At 37.2% G+C, this 16,607-nt stretch overlaps 2 protein-coding genes across 3 annotated transcripts; both read left to right on the top strand.

Moving 5' to 3' along the window:
* Positions 1-28: 28 nt before the first annotated feature.
* On the top strand, positions 29-7,134 carry LOC121330262 (39S ribosomal protein L21, mitochondrial-like). Its single transcript, XM_041276635.1, has 7 exons — positions 29-162; positions 2,403-2,463; positions 2,743-2,828; positions 2,974-3,137; positions 3,537-3,589; positions 5,817-5,920; positions 6,880-7,134. Exons 1-7 carry the CDS (start codon positions 66-68, stop codon positions 6,942-6,944), a joined length of 630 nt encoding a protein of 209 aa, XP_041132569.1. The 5' UTR covers positions 29-65; the 3' UTR covers positions 6,945-7,134.
* Positions 7,135-9,901: 2,767 nt separating this feature from the next.
* On the top strand, positions 9,902-16,214 carry LOC121329587 (ras-related and estrogen-regulated growth inhibitor-like). 2 transcript variants are annotated; one of them, XM_041275242.1, is made up of 5 exons: positions 10,497-10,570; positions 11,962-12,120; positions 12,623-12,679; positions 13,923-13,996; positions 14,454-16,214. In XM_041275242.1, the coding sequence occupies exons 2-5, from the start codon at positions 12,099-12,101 to the stop codon at positions 14,934-14,936; spliced, it is 636 nt and encodes a 211-aa protein (XP_041131176.1). In that variant the 5' UTR covers positions 10,497-10,570; positions 11,962-12,098; the 3' UTR covers positions 14,937-16,214. The 2 variants fall into 2 exon arrangements, with proteins under 2 accessions (XP_041131175.1, XP_041131176.1); XM_041275241.1 differs by lacking the exon at positions 11,962-12,120 and having other exon boundaries at positions 9,902-10,570.
* Positions 16,215-16,607: the final 393 nt, after the last annotated feature.

Below are 16,607 nucleotides of genomic sequence, written 5' to 3'. Positions count from 1 at the left end.
GGAAGGCTTTCTCAGCTGACCCAGGTTCATGCTCTGCTCTCTTTCCGGGGGAGTGCCGAACGAAGATGGCGGCGACCGTGGTGCGGTGCTGTGGGGAACTTTTGCGTGGATCGTGCGGGTTAACCGGGAAAATCATCCCCTCACCGGTGTATCTTCGAGCAGGTAAAAACCTCTGCGGGATGTGCGCAATGGGACAGAGCCAGAAAAGGCTAAACACCAGTCTGTGTGTTGGAAGAATGTGTCGAGTAACACACTGATACACAAAGTCAATGTCAAAAAGTTAGGAAATGTTTTAATATTAATGTATTAATTTGTATAAACTGTTTATTAACCCTTTGTGCTCAAAGAAACATGTTGCATGTGATGCTGTGGAGTTATGTCATCTGGTGTAACCAAAGGTCTGTCACACAATACAAACGCATTGTTTTCAATGTCATTGTCACAGAGCAAAGTGTGTTGTCACTAAGATTACTGAATGTTAGATCAGGTGACGATTTAGAGGCAGTTACAGTACATATTTTTGTGACCCCCATTCATTTAAGTGTACGCGGTACTCTGCAACTGAGGGGGCATAATTGCTCCACGTCTGTGTAGTTCTTTTGGGTTAAGTGCATTTAAGTGCAAGTAAAAACGCTTGTAAATCTTACAAATGCATGCACCGCAGTTTAATTTAAATAGAAATGCGAATGCTAGACAGAGAGTTCAAATCCATTTGTCAAAATATATACTGAAACCCCTTGCCAATTGCAAACATGGAAGCTTTTCTCTGAATTCAAAGCACTCCTTGTTTACAACCTCCTTTCATCATGCTCCATATAATTAGCGATGTGTTCTGAAATGACTTCACACACGTGTAAATTCTCAATTAGTCTTGCATTCACTTTAACAACGAATCACTAATAAATACCTGTATCATTAATTGCACTTAGACTTGATTAAATAGTAACCTTTGCTAAATGCGTTTTAGTAGATTATACACATGCGTTTGCCCAACCGAAATCTGTCAAATACATTGCAGACGCATTCAAATGCAAATGTGGTGAATGATTTCATGATCACATTTAAGAGCAAATGCACTTCACTTGAACCTTACCCTGGTACAGTTATACAAAAAAAAAAAAAAAAAAAACTCTTGGGTGACTAGCTTTCTATGAATGCTTTAATGCACTCATATTTCATCACAGTATTGGCTTTCCAGTTTGCTTGTATTCCTTCCTCTTTGAATACTTCTTGTTGGGCAGTCACTGAACAAAAGAGAAGCTCCTGTTATATGGAATATTAACCCCAGTAGAAGGGTTATAATGTAAACACAATCTGCAAGCTTGGCTGTAGCTCTGAGAAGCAAAACAACAATGAGCACCTCAGCACAGGCTGTTCCTTTCATATGAAACAATGGTCTGAGTAGCTCACAGCAAGCTTATTTTATTTGCTATGGTCTTAGTGTAGTGGTAATCACCAGACCCAGCTTCAACCAATCCTTGGTTTACTTACTCTACAAACTGTATACAGTCTGCATTACTGGTATTGTATTGTTTACTAAAAACAGAAATCTGAAATTAAAGTTTCATAAAATAATCCATGTTTGCTAAATCAAAAGGTATTAGAAATTAATAACAAACCTTAGACCTTTTCATTGCTCAGATCCTCAACAAATAACTTAAAACTATTTGTCTTGAGGTGTGAAATACAGTAGTTTGGAAGGCTTCACATATATTTAACAGAACAAAGGTTATAGTAATAGTTTCTTCAATGAAAGTGAATACCTTTTGATATATTTATAATTTTTTAAATAAAGAAAACAAAATATTTTAAGATCCAGAGTAAACCAAAAGTCTTCAAATGCAGCTTTGTGTCTGCATGTGTTTAATGTAAACTGAATTACATAGTACTGGAGTTCTCATTCGATATCATATCTACAGAGTAATTTTACATTTTTAACTGTAACTAGACGCATTGAGAACACTTCTGTATTCAAAAGCAAGACGGGAAAAAATGTGTACATGTGCATATTGTTACACATAGTGTAATATTGAAAAGCAAGAAGAAATGTTTTCATTAGAATCTGACACAAAGGGAAGTTTGGCAATGTGCAGGAGAAGCACATGTTTCTGGATAGCTAGCTGTGTGAGGCTCCAAATAGGGGACCATGGTGATTAATTTATGTTTAATTGAGGTTTGCAAAAAAATAAATAACCTTACAGACTTAGGCAGAAAATTGGCACTGAAACTGATAAACAGACTCAGTATTCAAGACTGCATAATATACTCTGATGAAGAAAAGTATCTAAATGATGCAGTTACGTCTTTAGGATATTCTAGAGAACAGATTGTGCTGCAGGCGTCTTGAATTTCAAAATGGCAAACATATTTTATAGGTAGATTAATGTATTTCTCTTTTTCAGGTTCCCTGTTGTCAGCTGCTGTAAGGCATCAAAGTTCGCAGAAGTTTAAACCGATTCCTGGGTAACTTAAAACTAAAATATGATATATTGTTGTGTTATTGACATATTCATATATTAAAGATCCGCTAATCTTGTGTGAAGGAAATCTATTTTCATACCTTTTTATTAGCAGTATTATTACTGACAGCAGTGTGACCTTTCAATTCTGTTTAAGTCACTCAACCTGTGTGATATCATAATCCCATATTTTTGCCACATTCAGTGCTGCATGGCGTCTAAACCACAATCTGTAGTAAATTGTAATTATTTGCTTAAAATAATGTAATTCATATAATTAAAGGTATGTCCCAGAAACCTCCTTATCTAAACCACCTTGGCCTGAAGTGAAACTCCCAGACCCTTCTGAGGTGACAAAGCAGCATGCAGGTACAGTAACTGGACTGAATTGCACTTACTTTACTTGCTGTAAAATGGGAGCATGTCTTTGAGCTAATGGTACTGTTGTTACTTTGTTTTTTTAACCATGGTTTAGTCATGGTTGAAAATATTTAAATGAATCTTTGCTTTGCAGAGGTTGTGCAGAAAGTGAACAGTCTTGTTGCAGCAGGGCAGTACGGTAGGCTGTTTGCGGTTGTGCACTTTGCTAGTCGTCAATGGAAGGTAACAAACGAAGACTTGATACTGATAGAAAACCACATAGATGCTGAATGCGGGGAGCGAATCAGAATGGAAAAGGTACCGTTATTATTTGTGTCTGATTACTAGAACGTATGCTTCATACCTTCAGCAAGACCATTTTCACCATTTTGATACATGCAGAAATGAAAATTACTGCATACAATTAAAGTCCTTTCTGAAATGGAGAAAAACTTGTTTAACTCTTCCTTACAGTAATAGGAGAACTGTTTTTACTGCTTGGAGGGGTTTGCTACATAACTGAATTTATGTGCCTACTGTTTAGGCCACTAACAAGAAACTTCTCTAAAGGCTTGGAAACTTGATGAAAAAAATGGCATGGCTGTTGATATGGATTTCTTCATGATGCAGTAATGACACCTGTAAAATGGCTGTAATATCCTAGAAGGGTGATATGTACTAATGTTACTGACAGACTGTTTTATTCACATTGTCTAGGTGTTACTGGTTGGTGGGGCTGACTTCACTTTAATAGGAAAGCCACTTCTTGGGTAAGGATTTTTCTGAAAATCACAGTATTTCTAACAAGATCATTAGGGTTCTTTGTTTTCTGTGTATTTATGAGCACTCACATTTTAGAATGACATATGTGACACAGATTCTTCATTAAAAGATAGCTTAAACCTGAATCACTTTAAAATATTTAAATGTATATGTGTTTCCTATATGTACACATTCATCTGGGTTAATTAACTATCCATGTTGTCCTCTACATCACAGTGCCACCACTCAATCTCTAAATGAGAGAGAGGCAGTTCTGAATATAGAATGCAGTCATTTTTGATAGTGCATGAATTCTGTGTGTCTTTTACTTAGCTCAGACTGAAAGAAATAATAAAAGAAGGGCATTGAACTAGCAAGAGAAGACATTAAAATTGTAATTCTAAATGTGAGTTCTTATTTGTTCAAAGTGTCAGTGATTATGGTTTCTTTATGCATTTGTTCAAGGTGTTACATTGGAAAGAGGTGTAGGCCCAGTCTAGCACAGCTATTATCCTTTATCATCAGACAGTTATTAAAGCTAGTGAAAGGGTATGAATATCCCAGTGAGAGTAGAATAGGTTATTAACCACTGTCAGTTAAAATCACAGGTAGTTCTATGAACCTAATATATTTACTTATTAAAAGAAAAGATAAATGTAGGGCATCCGATAAAGGTGCCCCGCATGGAGTGCAGGATGCGCCCTATAGTCTAGAGGTCGCCGGTTTAAGTCCAGGCTGTTCCACTGCCGACCGTGGAAGAGAGCTCCCAGGGGGTGGTGCACAATTGACCGAGTGCTTAGGTCAGCCAGGATGTCCTCAGCTCACAGTGAAACAGTGACCCCTGTAGACTGGCACGGGTGCCTGTGGGCTTGTCTGTAAGCTGCCCAGAGGTGCGGGCCTGCAGAGTGGGGGAAAAAAAAGTGGTTGGTTGACTGCACATGCTTTAGAGGACAGCATGTGTTCGTCTTCGCCACTCCCGAGTCAGTGCAGGGGTGGCAGCAGTGAGCGGAGCTTAAAATACAATTGGATATGTCAAATTGGGAGACAAGCGGGGGTAATAATTAATTTTAAAAATGAAAAAGGTAAATGCTCCCTTAATACCTTAATAACTCAAGCAGTCCATTAGAAGATATTTTTAGAATGCCACTGTATGATAGATGGTAGGCATATCCAAAATGTTTCTATTTCAGAAAGAGATGTTCCATACACTGGGCTTGGATATTGGGCATTTGTTCTGATTAATAATAGATTTTCTATTATAGTACGAATAGTTTCCCAAAGTAGTCTATAATGTTGAAGGCTTTTGAAAAAAAAAAAAAAAAAAAAAGGCCTCATTAGTAGTTTTAAGTAAATATCATTCAGCCTTTTGCCTTAAAGACAACTTTACGCCCCTAGGGCGTTGACTCAGCAGAATCTGAGATATTATATATATATATATATATATACACACACACACACATGCACACAGAGTCTGTAGAAAGTCTGCACCCACTTTCAAAATTTTCAACTTTTGTTGCCGTATAGCCTGGAATTAAAATAATTTTTTATTATTTTTTAATTTTTTTTTTAATCTACACATCCTACCCCAAAACTTCCAAGTGAAAAAAATATTCTAGACATTTGTAGAAAATTAATTAAAAATAAAAAGTGAAATAGCTTGGTTGTGTAAGTGTCCACCCCCCTTGTAAGAGCAATCCTAAATTAGCTCAGGTGGAACCAATCGTCTTCAAAATCACACACCAAGTTAAGTGGCCTCCACCTGTGTTAAATTGTACTGATTCACGTGATTTTGGGATAAATTTAGCAGTTCCTGTAGGTTCCCTCTGCTGGGTACTGCATTTCAAAGCAAATGACTCAACCATGAGCACTTTCAAAAGAACTCCGGGACAAAGTTGTTGAAAGGCACAGATCACAAATAACACAAATTAAATTGATGCATGTATGTATTACTCTAATAAACACAGACAAATTGCATAGGTTCCACATTTGAGAATCAAAGTGGGGTCAGACTAAAGGGATGCTACTGGTATTCTCTGTGTCCCTTACTGGAACAAGGAATTGGTATTTTCAGACAAGTTCAAAGCATTTTTGCATGTCAAAATTTGAGCAGTGGCAATCAGAGCTACTCAGAAAGACTATAGAACATTAAGTTAAAGAAGAAAAAGGTGTTTAGCAGTTTAAGCTCCTTGCTCTATAAGTAATGGTTGAGTAAACTGGCGTTATTTCTTCATTAAGGCGAGACTTGGTGCGAGTTGAGGCAACGGTCATCGAGAAGACTGAATCCTGGCCCAAAGTACACATGCGCTTTTGGAAAAGACACAGATACCAGAGGAAGAGAAGTATGTTTTGTGACAGTTTCCCTTCTATACGAAAACAAAGTTTGAAGATGATAATATTGTAAAAAATATCCACCTATGTATTAAATACGTAGGAAGTAGCAACAGTAATGCTGTTTTAATACAAGATATGTTAATGCACTGTTTGTTGCCTCTACAATAGTTAACTAGTCCAAAACTGTATTTGACAGCATATTCAGTTCTGTGAGTTTGCTACATGAGGACAAATACCAGAATTTTTGTAATGAGGGCAGTATAAAAAAAAAGTTTTATAGTCAAACAAAAAATAATAATTTGTGGTGGTGTTGTTTTTTCTGATTTCCCCAGGGTGTAGGTAAGTGTCCATTCCTGCCTAAATATGCTGTGTTTATTTTAAGTTGAAGTCAACTAAGACATTAACTTTATCATGGAAATGGCACTATCACTTGAAGTCTATGCTATGCCTGCTGCATCCATTAAGATGGCACTGATATATCTGTTTTTTTTTCCATTCTATTTGAAAATCCATTGCCACAAAAACTGCTTTAGCAGTAAAACTATTATAACGTAGTTGGTACATTTAGTTTTAGGCACCTTTAAGTAAGCCATGTTTTTAAATCAATGTTCTATCTTCAGTTAGCTGTAGTGGCCTTGCCATTTTTATATCATTATCATTATAATATTATAGAGTAATTAAATTAAAATGGCATTTTTATAGTACAGAGACTGACTATTCTAGCCAAGGTAATGTCTGTCGGGAGCTAGAACTGAAGAAAAGCTTCAAACTCATGACAAAGCACCTTAAACACACACACACACGGAAAATAAAAACATGTTTTAGTGTTTGCAATAAAAATAACTTGGAGTGATTTGCAAACATCATAAACAGGTAAGGGTCAGAAAAGCAATCAAAATGTCATTTGAAGCCACATGCTGAAATAAATCCTTCCTTGTCTCTAAATTGACTCTATTTTGTTTTTCAGTAATTGTGCAGCCGCAGACAGTGCTGAGGATCAATAGCATTGAAGTTGCCCCAAGCTTGTCCTGATCCTCTGGTTCTGAAAGAAGAGATATTGCTGATTTTGGAAGTTGGATAACACCTTTGACCAGTTTGTTGTGACTAGCCAGTTTGATCACCATGTGATCCAATAGGGCCTGTTTGTATTTGTACTGTGAACACAACTCCATTATGTATGTACAAGCAGAAACCAATCCCATTAAAAAAAGTTTTACAATGATGCAGTGAAAATCATTTGTAATCATAATAAATTGCGACAATAAGTCACGGCTTCTTTCTAGTCATTGAAATGTGCGTCTAGTAATTTATTGGTCCTTTTTGGACCCTGTTTTATTTATTTTTTTATATTGTTAAGATACATTTATAGCGCTGTGACTTTCGTTTCAGGAACAGTGTTGTCACATCCAGATTGCAAAAACATAAATAGTAATCTTTAAAAAATGTGTCTGACCGTTTTATAATGGTTATGCTTACTGTTATCTATGTTTCCTGACTCAGATCTACCCCCTTTCTGTGAAGAGCTGCATCTCCATTTTAAAGCTAATTCTGTAAAACTCGCCTACCTCCAAACACATGCAAGATTACAATCACCCAGAGACCTGAAAGAGCTTCTAACTAGCTTTTTCTATTGTGTTGTTTTTCCGGGATACTAGCATTCATGTGGTTGATCCGGCAGCGCTACAGGCAGCCATGTCCAGAAGACCCTGGGAAGGTCTTGTACTTTGGGAACAGTGTTGTGTCTGGAGCACTGTTTGCAACAGGCATCTTGACTGAAGCAAAAAAAAGGGGGCTAAAACAAATTAAAATATGTGCGCTTTAAAAGCTCATTTGAGTTGAGTGCTTAGTGTGGTAAACAGCGTTGCTCTTAATTGTTTATTGTCCTCCTTATCCAGAGCCTTCGACTGTCCGCAATTATAAATAGAATTTAAAAAAAATAATTATTATTTCAGGAACCAACGTCGGAGAAAGATCAAACATGCTTTGCTCCTGTGATGTCAGCTGATTCACGGTACAGATATCTTTGAAGTGAGACTTGCGAGTGCTGCAGTACAGTATGGGGTGTGCTTTTCTCCGACAGTAAGGATGCAATGTATCTTCAACAATTTCTCAGAAAAAGCAAGAAATCAGTAGAGTATAAAACAAATGCCATTAGCACAGATTACAAACTAAACAGCAAATACATAAACATGCTGGGAAAATAACTAATAGTCCAGTTATTTTTTTAAGTTTTTATTGAGGGAAAGGAATTTGAACTATCTTGGCTGTGTGTTAAAGCTGCACTCTATCCCGCACTCATTTTGTATTCTGTGTTTAAGAGGTTGCTGACAGTCCCTAGTTGATGTTAGCAGTAGGGACACAAGATTTCTGTTTATACAAACACAAAATTCCACCCTACAGAAACAGGATTTGGTTAAAATTCCTAATATTTCAGTAAGGAAGACTCTTGCAATTTAAAAACAACAATAAACATGACTTGCTTTTTGATTTGCATGGTTTTAGTGCTTGGCCTTGTCTGCTGCTTTGAAATTTTGCCAGAGCTGAGTCAGGGAGGCAGTCTGATTGACAACACCCCTGATGAGGATAAAAATTAGGTGAAAATTGGGGAGGAGGTAAACTCAGAGCACAGTGCTGACTGTAAAGAGAGGTTGGTTAAATGTACTTGGATTGAACATTCTTGGTAGCTGACATTGGTTCAAGCAAGCTGCAACACCAGCAGTACAAACTGAAAACAATTCAATTTTTTAATGCTTCTGCAGTACCTACACTACTGATCATGATGAATGTAAAAATGTGTACACTTCACAAGCTGCCCTTCCCTTCATGAGAAAGTGCGCATTCCACACATAATGATCAGAAAAATGTTGTAATTCCAATAAGCAAATAATACATTTCTCAAATAATATTTCAAACAAAAGACTGATAATCTTTTGTTTTGATATTATTTAATAATATATTCTTAGGGTTTTTTTTTTTTTTGTATTATATAGTGTGACAGCCAATAGATCACATGCAGTTTAATGCACCCTTGGCTAAGCTAGAGGCTCACCTTTTCATAGCAGAGGTTTGGGCTAGATGGAGAAAAAGCCTTCATATATTTGTTAACTCCTGTCAGGTGCGGGAGGGTTTGGGGGGAGCTGCCCATTCCACCACACGTACAAATAGATCCTTTTCCCCAAACAGGCTATTTACTATGGGAAAGCAGAGCATTGTCGTGTTCTTTTGTTGAACTGTTTATAACAGTCCAGTAGGTGGCACTGATAAAAACTGAGGTGTCGATTGTCTGTGTAATAAACTATTACTTTTAATAATGACATATACATATGCCGGTAAACATAAAGATTGCATCTACTTCACATTTGAACTCCACAAATGAACTCGTAGACTTAAAAGTAGACTTTAAAAATTACGGTTTTTTTTTTTTTTTTTTAAATTTAGGAAGGATGTTAACTGATCTCTGGTATTTTTCTGAAGCGTGGGGCATTTAACTTATAACATTCTACTGCTCGCGCAGCTCTACTTTTTTGGCTCGTAGCAAAACTTGCAGATTTAAAAAGTGGACAAAGCTTTATTCAGACAGCTACAGCTGCCATTTGGGCATGTAAACCAACTGAACTATCAACAATTACTATTTCCTGGAAAATTCCACAGGAGGCTAAACTGGATGAGAGTTGTAAACAAACTCCAACGATTTCAACTCGGTATCACTTTTTTCATTTTCTTTTTTTTATTATTTTTCACTGACAAAGTTGGATGAGCCTGTGATATTTTAAAACTTGCTTTTGTTTGTTACTTTTAGTAGAATATATGAATTAATGTCCTTGGGTTACTTTTCAAGGTCAAACCTACACAGATGAATAAGCAGTATTTTATTTAATTAAAACAATATCCTTTTCATTTTCAACTGCGCTATACTGCAGTGTTATGAATTTGTATATGCTTGCACGCAGTACTAGAGTTTTTTTTTCTTCTTTTGTTAGTGAGGTTGATCGTTGTCCGGAGGATTTGGGAAGACGAACAATGCTAAATGTCAGTTCTTCTGCCAGTTCATTCTTACAAACAAAATATATCCAGTTATTTAATTGAAACTATATGAAACTTATCAAAAAAATACAGGCTATTAGGCTATTATAAAAACAGTGAATCTAGTCTGTACAGCATGCGCACTATTTAACAGGCTTTTTAAAAAGACAGCGGAAATTCGGGATGTATTTCCATGTTATATGACGTAATCTGATGTTCTCAAGGAAACTATGGCTTTATCAACTGTATTACGGTCGTCAGTGGACACGGAGATTTTGGAAATTTAAAAGTCTGCAGGGAGGCGTTAGTCTGTCTGGAGTGCACACCCCTAATGAGGGCTGTCAGAGAATTCTTCATCAAGTTTGGGAGCCAAGTCGAATATTAAACTGGATAATAAGACCAAAAAAAGTCTTCTATGAATTTGAACAAGCCCTAATAGTGCAGCTCAAGACTGGTTTATGTCAGAGGACCATCGTTGCTGCTGTTGTCCTGTGTTCGCTATGAAGCTTATTACCGAGAAGGAAAGATGAGCACTAATTTTGCTTTACCCAGACCATTGAGGCGATCTGGAAGTCTGCCTGCCTCGAGGACTATTCGGATAGTAGTCTTGGGACAAGGCGCGGTTGGAAAAACAGGTACTTGATGCATTTACCTTCTCATGAATGTTGTATATGTGCGGGTGTTACCAACTCGAACGCAACAAAAGATCTGAAATGTTTGTTGTTATTTTTCTGTTTATTTAAAGTTTGTAGATCACTCAAAAGTGGATTTGTGTTATCTCGGTCTTTGTTATAAACAAACGCAGTCTTAAATAATAATAATAATAATAATAATAATAATAATAATAATAATAATAATAAATCTGTGCCTTTTCAAAATCAGCAAAACTTAAGACCGTACTGTACCTGCATGGACTGTGTTAATTATATGTTATTTATCAATACTTGCATTATTTGGCTGAATTGTAGAACTGGATCCTTCTGTTTCAAATTATGGTGAGATCTTAACAGTTATAAAGAGAATCAATGGCATGACAAGAACTTTTATTTAATTCAGGCGAAAGCTATTATAACTGAATCTTGCTATTCATCAGCTGTTATTTGTTTAGGGTTAATAAATGGCTAACACATCATTGATGACTGATATGAAAATATGTTTTAGTAGTGTATTAATTATAATTTGTATGTAATACATTGCATGCGTTTCCTATTAGAAATGCTTCTCATATTTAATCATGAGCAATTCAGCTACAATTAGTAAGTTATTCATGCTGACTACACTCCTATTAATATTCCATGCTGGCAATACACTTTATACTATATCATTGTATTTCGTGTACTTCTGTATTATATGTTTAATTGTTTGGGGTAGTACAAACAACCTATGTGCTGTCAATGTAGTTTGAGTCATATGTAAGGTAAAATAACCCTTTAAACCATATTATTATTATTATTATTATTATTATTATTATTATTATTATTATTATTATTATTATTATTTTTGTAAAAGTTGAAACCCTCCTAGTTTGTTTTTGAAGTGCAGAATCGTGTTGGTTTTCCTGACCCTCATAATATTTATTACTTTTAATATTTGTCTAAACATAAGCCTAATACCAGTTGAAACATTGAAATATAGTGCACAACAATAAGAAAGTTGATAGTCTTGTAAGCTGGGACAGAACAAAATATAATATATACAGTATAGTATTGCCAAATGGCTTTTAATAGACGCAAGACATTTGGTTCCTACTGGTAACAGCTAACTGATTCAAGCTGCGCCATCCTACTTGAGAGGTCATGTGAAAAGTGGGGGTGTTGGATGAACCTATAATTTTTTTAAACTACCAACTACAGAATTTGGATGGGTTTTTGGTAAAATCCCTTTGCTCAAAATCCAACCAAAAGAAACTATAATGAAAAATGTACTGGAAATGTTGGTACCAATATACACATTTTCGCTCTTTTTTAACACAGTTTTTTGTTGTGGTTTTTTATGGGGCTGCAGGTTAATTCACTATGCATTTCAGGTCTGGATGCCTGGGTTAGAATGAGACTCAGGTCATAAGTGAAATGAACTGTTGGCCCTCTGTGATCACTTGTGCACATCACAAAACCACCACGCAGTTACATAGACAGTCTCCTCTTCAGAGATGCCCAGGACTGAATGGCGCACAGGGGATGTTCAGGTCAGGATTGAGCTGCAGTCCTAGAGCCAGCACTGTACCTAAGTGTGCCCATGCCATTGTCAATTACACACCATGAGAACTACATTCACCAACATTTTAAAAAGAAATAAAACAGTAGGTGGTTACAGACGGTTAAAGTACTAACTTAAGTTAGTATCATCCTTATACTAGGCCAGGAATCTGTATTTAGAGAAACTATATACAAGTGGTTCTAATGCTGCATTTCCAACTAGACCATGAAACCGGTCTGTTAAACTCCGTCAGCGCTGGCACCCGTTTCATCTGCTGTCAACAGTCCTATCTGCAACCATTCAGCAAAATTTAAAGTGTTTTTCATATCAGTCCCAGTGTCAAATGGAAGTGTGGCAGTACAGTAATATCTTAGTGTTGGTGTCCTGCATCTACTCCTACACAGTCTCCTACACAGGCAGTAACTACTATGTCTATGTGTTCCAGCTGAATTATATTTCCAGTATTTAAAACATGTCTTTATGTTTTGAAGCCATGACAGTTCGGTTCATCACCAAGAGATTCATCGGGGAATACGATCCAACACTAGGTAGGTACTTGAAGAAAAACAAACAGCCTACAGGCTTAAACAAAGAGGAGACTTTTCTGCTAATGATTAATGTGAGAATGAATGTGGTGGGATTTGAGAAACTGACTAGAAGAGCAAAAGGATATTTCAAGACTGTTCTTTACCAAGTAAGCCCACTGTAGAGTGCATGTCACAAGCACACTGACAGCACACTGTCAAACAGAAAGGTAACCCTAGACTGACATGTCACATGCACACTGTCAAACAGAAAGGTAACCCTAGACTGCTCCCAAATCTATCTCAAGGTGAAACATTTCATGAAATGGGTAACCACCATTGAAATGAGTACCTCAACTGGAAATATGCAGACACGTGCATTTTTTAAATCATCAAAACTTGTGTTAATGTCACCCCCTGCTTCCTATTACCACAGTGAAATGTCTGGCCAGAATGTAATGAGAGTCAATTTTTCACTTCGGTCATGACAACACTCTGGGTAATATCAGTCATATTTGTCCACCCTACTTAATATTACTTTGGGAAATAAAAGCACAATATTAGAAGGTTTACATGTATGTAAGTTGTCGTACAGTATTGAAATGTTCCATAGATACAGCATACAGAACAATGCAATCTGTATGTTTACAATGTTCTTATGTTTTTAACTATTATTTGTACACAACATGAATAAGTCACATCCGAATAGATAAATCTACATTAAAAAATGAATTAATGTACTGCTGTGCAAACATTTAATTGGGTATTTCAAATTAGAAACATAAACAGGAATAATATTAATATATTTGATAGAAACAAAAACATCTCACCTGTAACAGATGTTATAGACTTCTTTTTCATTTTTTTTTTTAAACCTGGTATCTGGTACTTAACCTGGTTAAAGAAATCTGTTTGCTTGGTTACTTCATCTGAAGAGTGACCTTGTCCCCACCTGCCATCAATCAACCAGCTGCTTCCCCTATTGACTGACATGCTTTACAGGTAGTAACAAGTTTGGATCTGAAAACACTGCTGATGTGATGAATGAAATAGGAATAGATTATTGGAAGTCAAGCTGATAACGTTCTTGAACCTAGTATAGTAGCAGATAGCAGATGTTGTAAAATGAAAGTACATGTTTTCTATAGCATTCATTCAGAACTGCACATCTGGAGTCCTGTATAATGAATAGAAATTCACAAGGTAAGTTTTTTTAATTTATTTTTTTAGCTACAGCCATAATGATATGCCCCTTATTGATTTACAGAAACTATTTACAGACATGAAGCTGCAATAGGTGGAGAAGTTGTTCACTTCGAAATCTTAGACACTGCTGGTCAGGTATGTACAGTAGTCACTGAGGACTGTGTTCATGATTTGATAAATGATGATTAAAGACACAAGTTGTGGGACAGTAAACCAATAAAAAATATTATGCAAATCTTAAGTGTATAGTATTCCTTTGAATGATAACTAAAAGGTGCATCAAGCATACTAGAAAATGGTTGTCTCCAAATACACAAGATGGCTTTTACATGGCATTTAAAAAAAAAATGTAATAAGGCCCTGGTTTTAATAAAATCAAGGATGCTCAGTCATTCGGCATCAGGCTTCAAGCAGAGCTGTCAGTGGGAGCCTGTGTATTAAAAGCAGACAGTGTCCTTTATAATGCGTGGTGGATGTGGAATCGTAATGAAAGTCATGTATATTGCATGATTTAAAGCGTATTTCTAATCCTGCTAGCTCTAGATGGTATCTTCTGTATGGTAACGACACTGACTGGCTGATTTCTTTACAGGAAGAAGATGCCTTACTCATAGAAGAAAAGATTAAATGGGGCGATGGTTTTGTAATTGTGTACTCCGTGACGGACAGATGCAGCTTCGACGAGGTGATGAGGCTGTGTTTCCTGGTCAACCACATTCACTCCAACTCCAGGAAAGGGAGCAGCGACCCCCCGCCCATCGTAATCGTGGCCAATAAGCGGGATCTGGAGTTCGACAGGATGGTCACCACTGAGGACGGAGAGAACCTTTCCAGGGCCCTCAAACACCCGTTCTGTGAGGTCTCCACCAGGGACTGCTACGAGGAAACGGTGGGGGTCTTTCACACGCTTTACAGCGAAATGCTGAAGCAGCTGAGCTCCTCTCCCACCTCCTTCCGCAGAAGAGCCGTTTCCAAACTGATGGATAAAATCCCAAAGGTCCATGCTAACTCCACGCTGGGGTCCACCGGCAGGAGCTTTAGTTTCAATTCGTTTAGAGACTTCCTGCCTGAGTAAGTGAGCGTTTTAATGACCCTTTTCAATATGATGACGGATCAATACTGATGATGAACTAGTTTGCTGGTCATAACTGCTCTACCGCTTGGAGAGGACTGTCACAAAGTCCCTACGTGTAGCCAAGGTGGAAGAATTGTAAAATTTGGGAAAGCATTTGTGGCAGATTTTGCTCAAAACAAGGTGGCGGATTGCACTGCAAGTGGAATATAGTGGTGCACACACAGTACAGATTGCTTTGTCCAGTGAGATGTATTTGATTGCATAGGGTAGGGATGGGAAATTCAGGTACCTGATTGTATGCTTTATTGTTCAATAGCACAATTAAGCTGGGAGGAGAACAAATCTTATCATCCATGGCATACTGTGGGTACTTTGTGACAAGACAGTACTGAAGGATTTTCACTGAATATAAAGTTCACTGATCACTCAAACTGTATCAGGAGCTGTTTGTTTCCCATAATTGATAATGATGCATAGCTTATTTATTCTCAGTTTCTGTTTTAGGAGGTGACTCACACTGTGAGTCATATTAAGAAAAGACTGTGAGATATAGCCGGTCAACAAAATGCCACTTTTGTAAAATCACTCAGCAGATAGTAAACAGACCCCTCAGTGTATCATATCATCATAAAGTTGGTATGGTGCTTATTTTGACACATGACAAGACACCCAATGTTAGAAAGGAAACTGGTATAAAGGGGCAAGTATAATGCCTGAGAAACCTGATGAGTGGAAGTTTAACAGCAGGACATTTACAAGAGGCTTACATATGGCAAGAACAGCCAAAACTGTAACTGCTATGTACAATTTTAAATGTACTGTATTGGTCAAATCTATAAGGGCATTTGTGATTATGAACAGCAAAGCCTGGAATGTGAGGGAAAATAAAAGGCAGCCCTGCAAAAGCACTTGGTAACAATATCTTTATGTAGCAACTGGTTGACAGTCATAAAAGTCTTCTCAAAATACTGAGGGAACTGCCCTTCAATTTATTCTGCTATTAATGTGTAGTCTTTATTTCATTTTTGCTTTATATCCTGCCAAGTGTGTTCCCTACGGTTTCTGCTTTTTTTCCCCCTAATTTCTTTTACCAGGTTTGCTAACTTCCAACCACATTTAAATTTGAATTTATGAAATGAGGAAAGGATCACTAATGGTGTGCAGCTGTAATTTATGTCTCCTCTAAAACTGTGATTTTGTACTTGTAACAGGGTCTTGCTTCTGGGTGTGTGCATTCGCTGCTGAGTGACAGGCAGGAGATCAAGACAGGGGTTGAAGTTGAAACGCCAGCACAGGCGCGCAGGATATATTAACAGAAACAGAAAGTGAAAGTAAATACAAATGGTCATGTGACGTTACCAGCGATGGTAACGCACAGAGGACTGCTACAGCAAGCTGTACAAAAAAAAATAATGCCAAATAAAACAGCACAAAAAACTATCAAAATAAAGGTGGCGTAATAACGGCGTGCGCTACTCCCTGAGACATGGAGGTCCCGGTTTATACACCTCGCTCACTATACATTAGTGGTATTTACAATCCCTGAACTAATCTTTTCTGTTCAATCATAAACAAACCCCGACTTCCGACTACTAGCAGGACAGTCGGCGGTTTCGCTTCTGATCCCGGGTTACTCTCACGGCGATCAGGATTACGCAGCCAGGTCTCCAT

Source organism: Polyodon spathula, chromosome 17, assembly GCF_017654505.1.
Source record: "Polyodon spathula isolate WHYD16114869_AA chromosome 17, ASM1765450v1, whole genome shotgun sequence".
Classification (NCBI taxonomy): domain Eukaryota; kingdom Metazoa; phylum Chordata; class Actinopteri; order Acipenseriformes; family Polyodontidae; genus Polyodon; species Polyodon spathula.
Note: the sequence above shows the minus strand (reverse complement) of the source record. Positions and strands in the feature narration are given on the sequence as shown.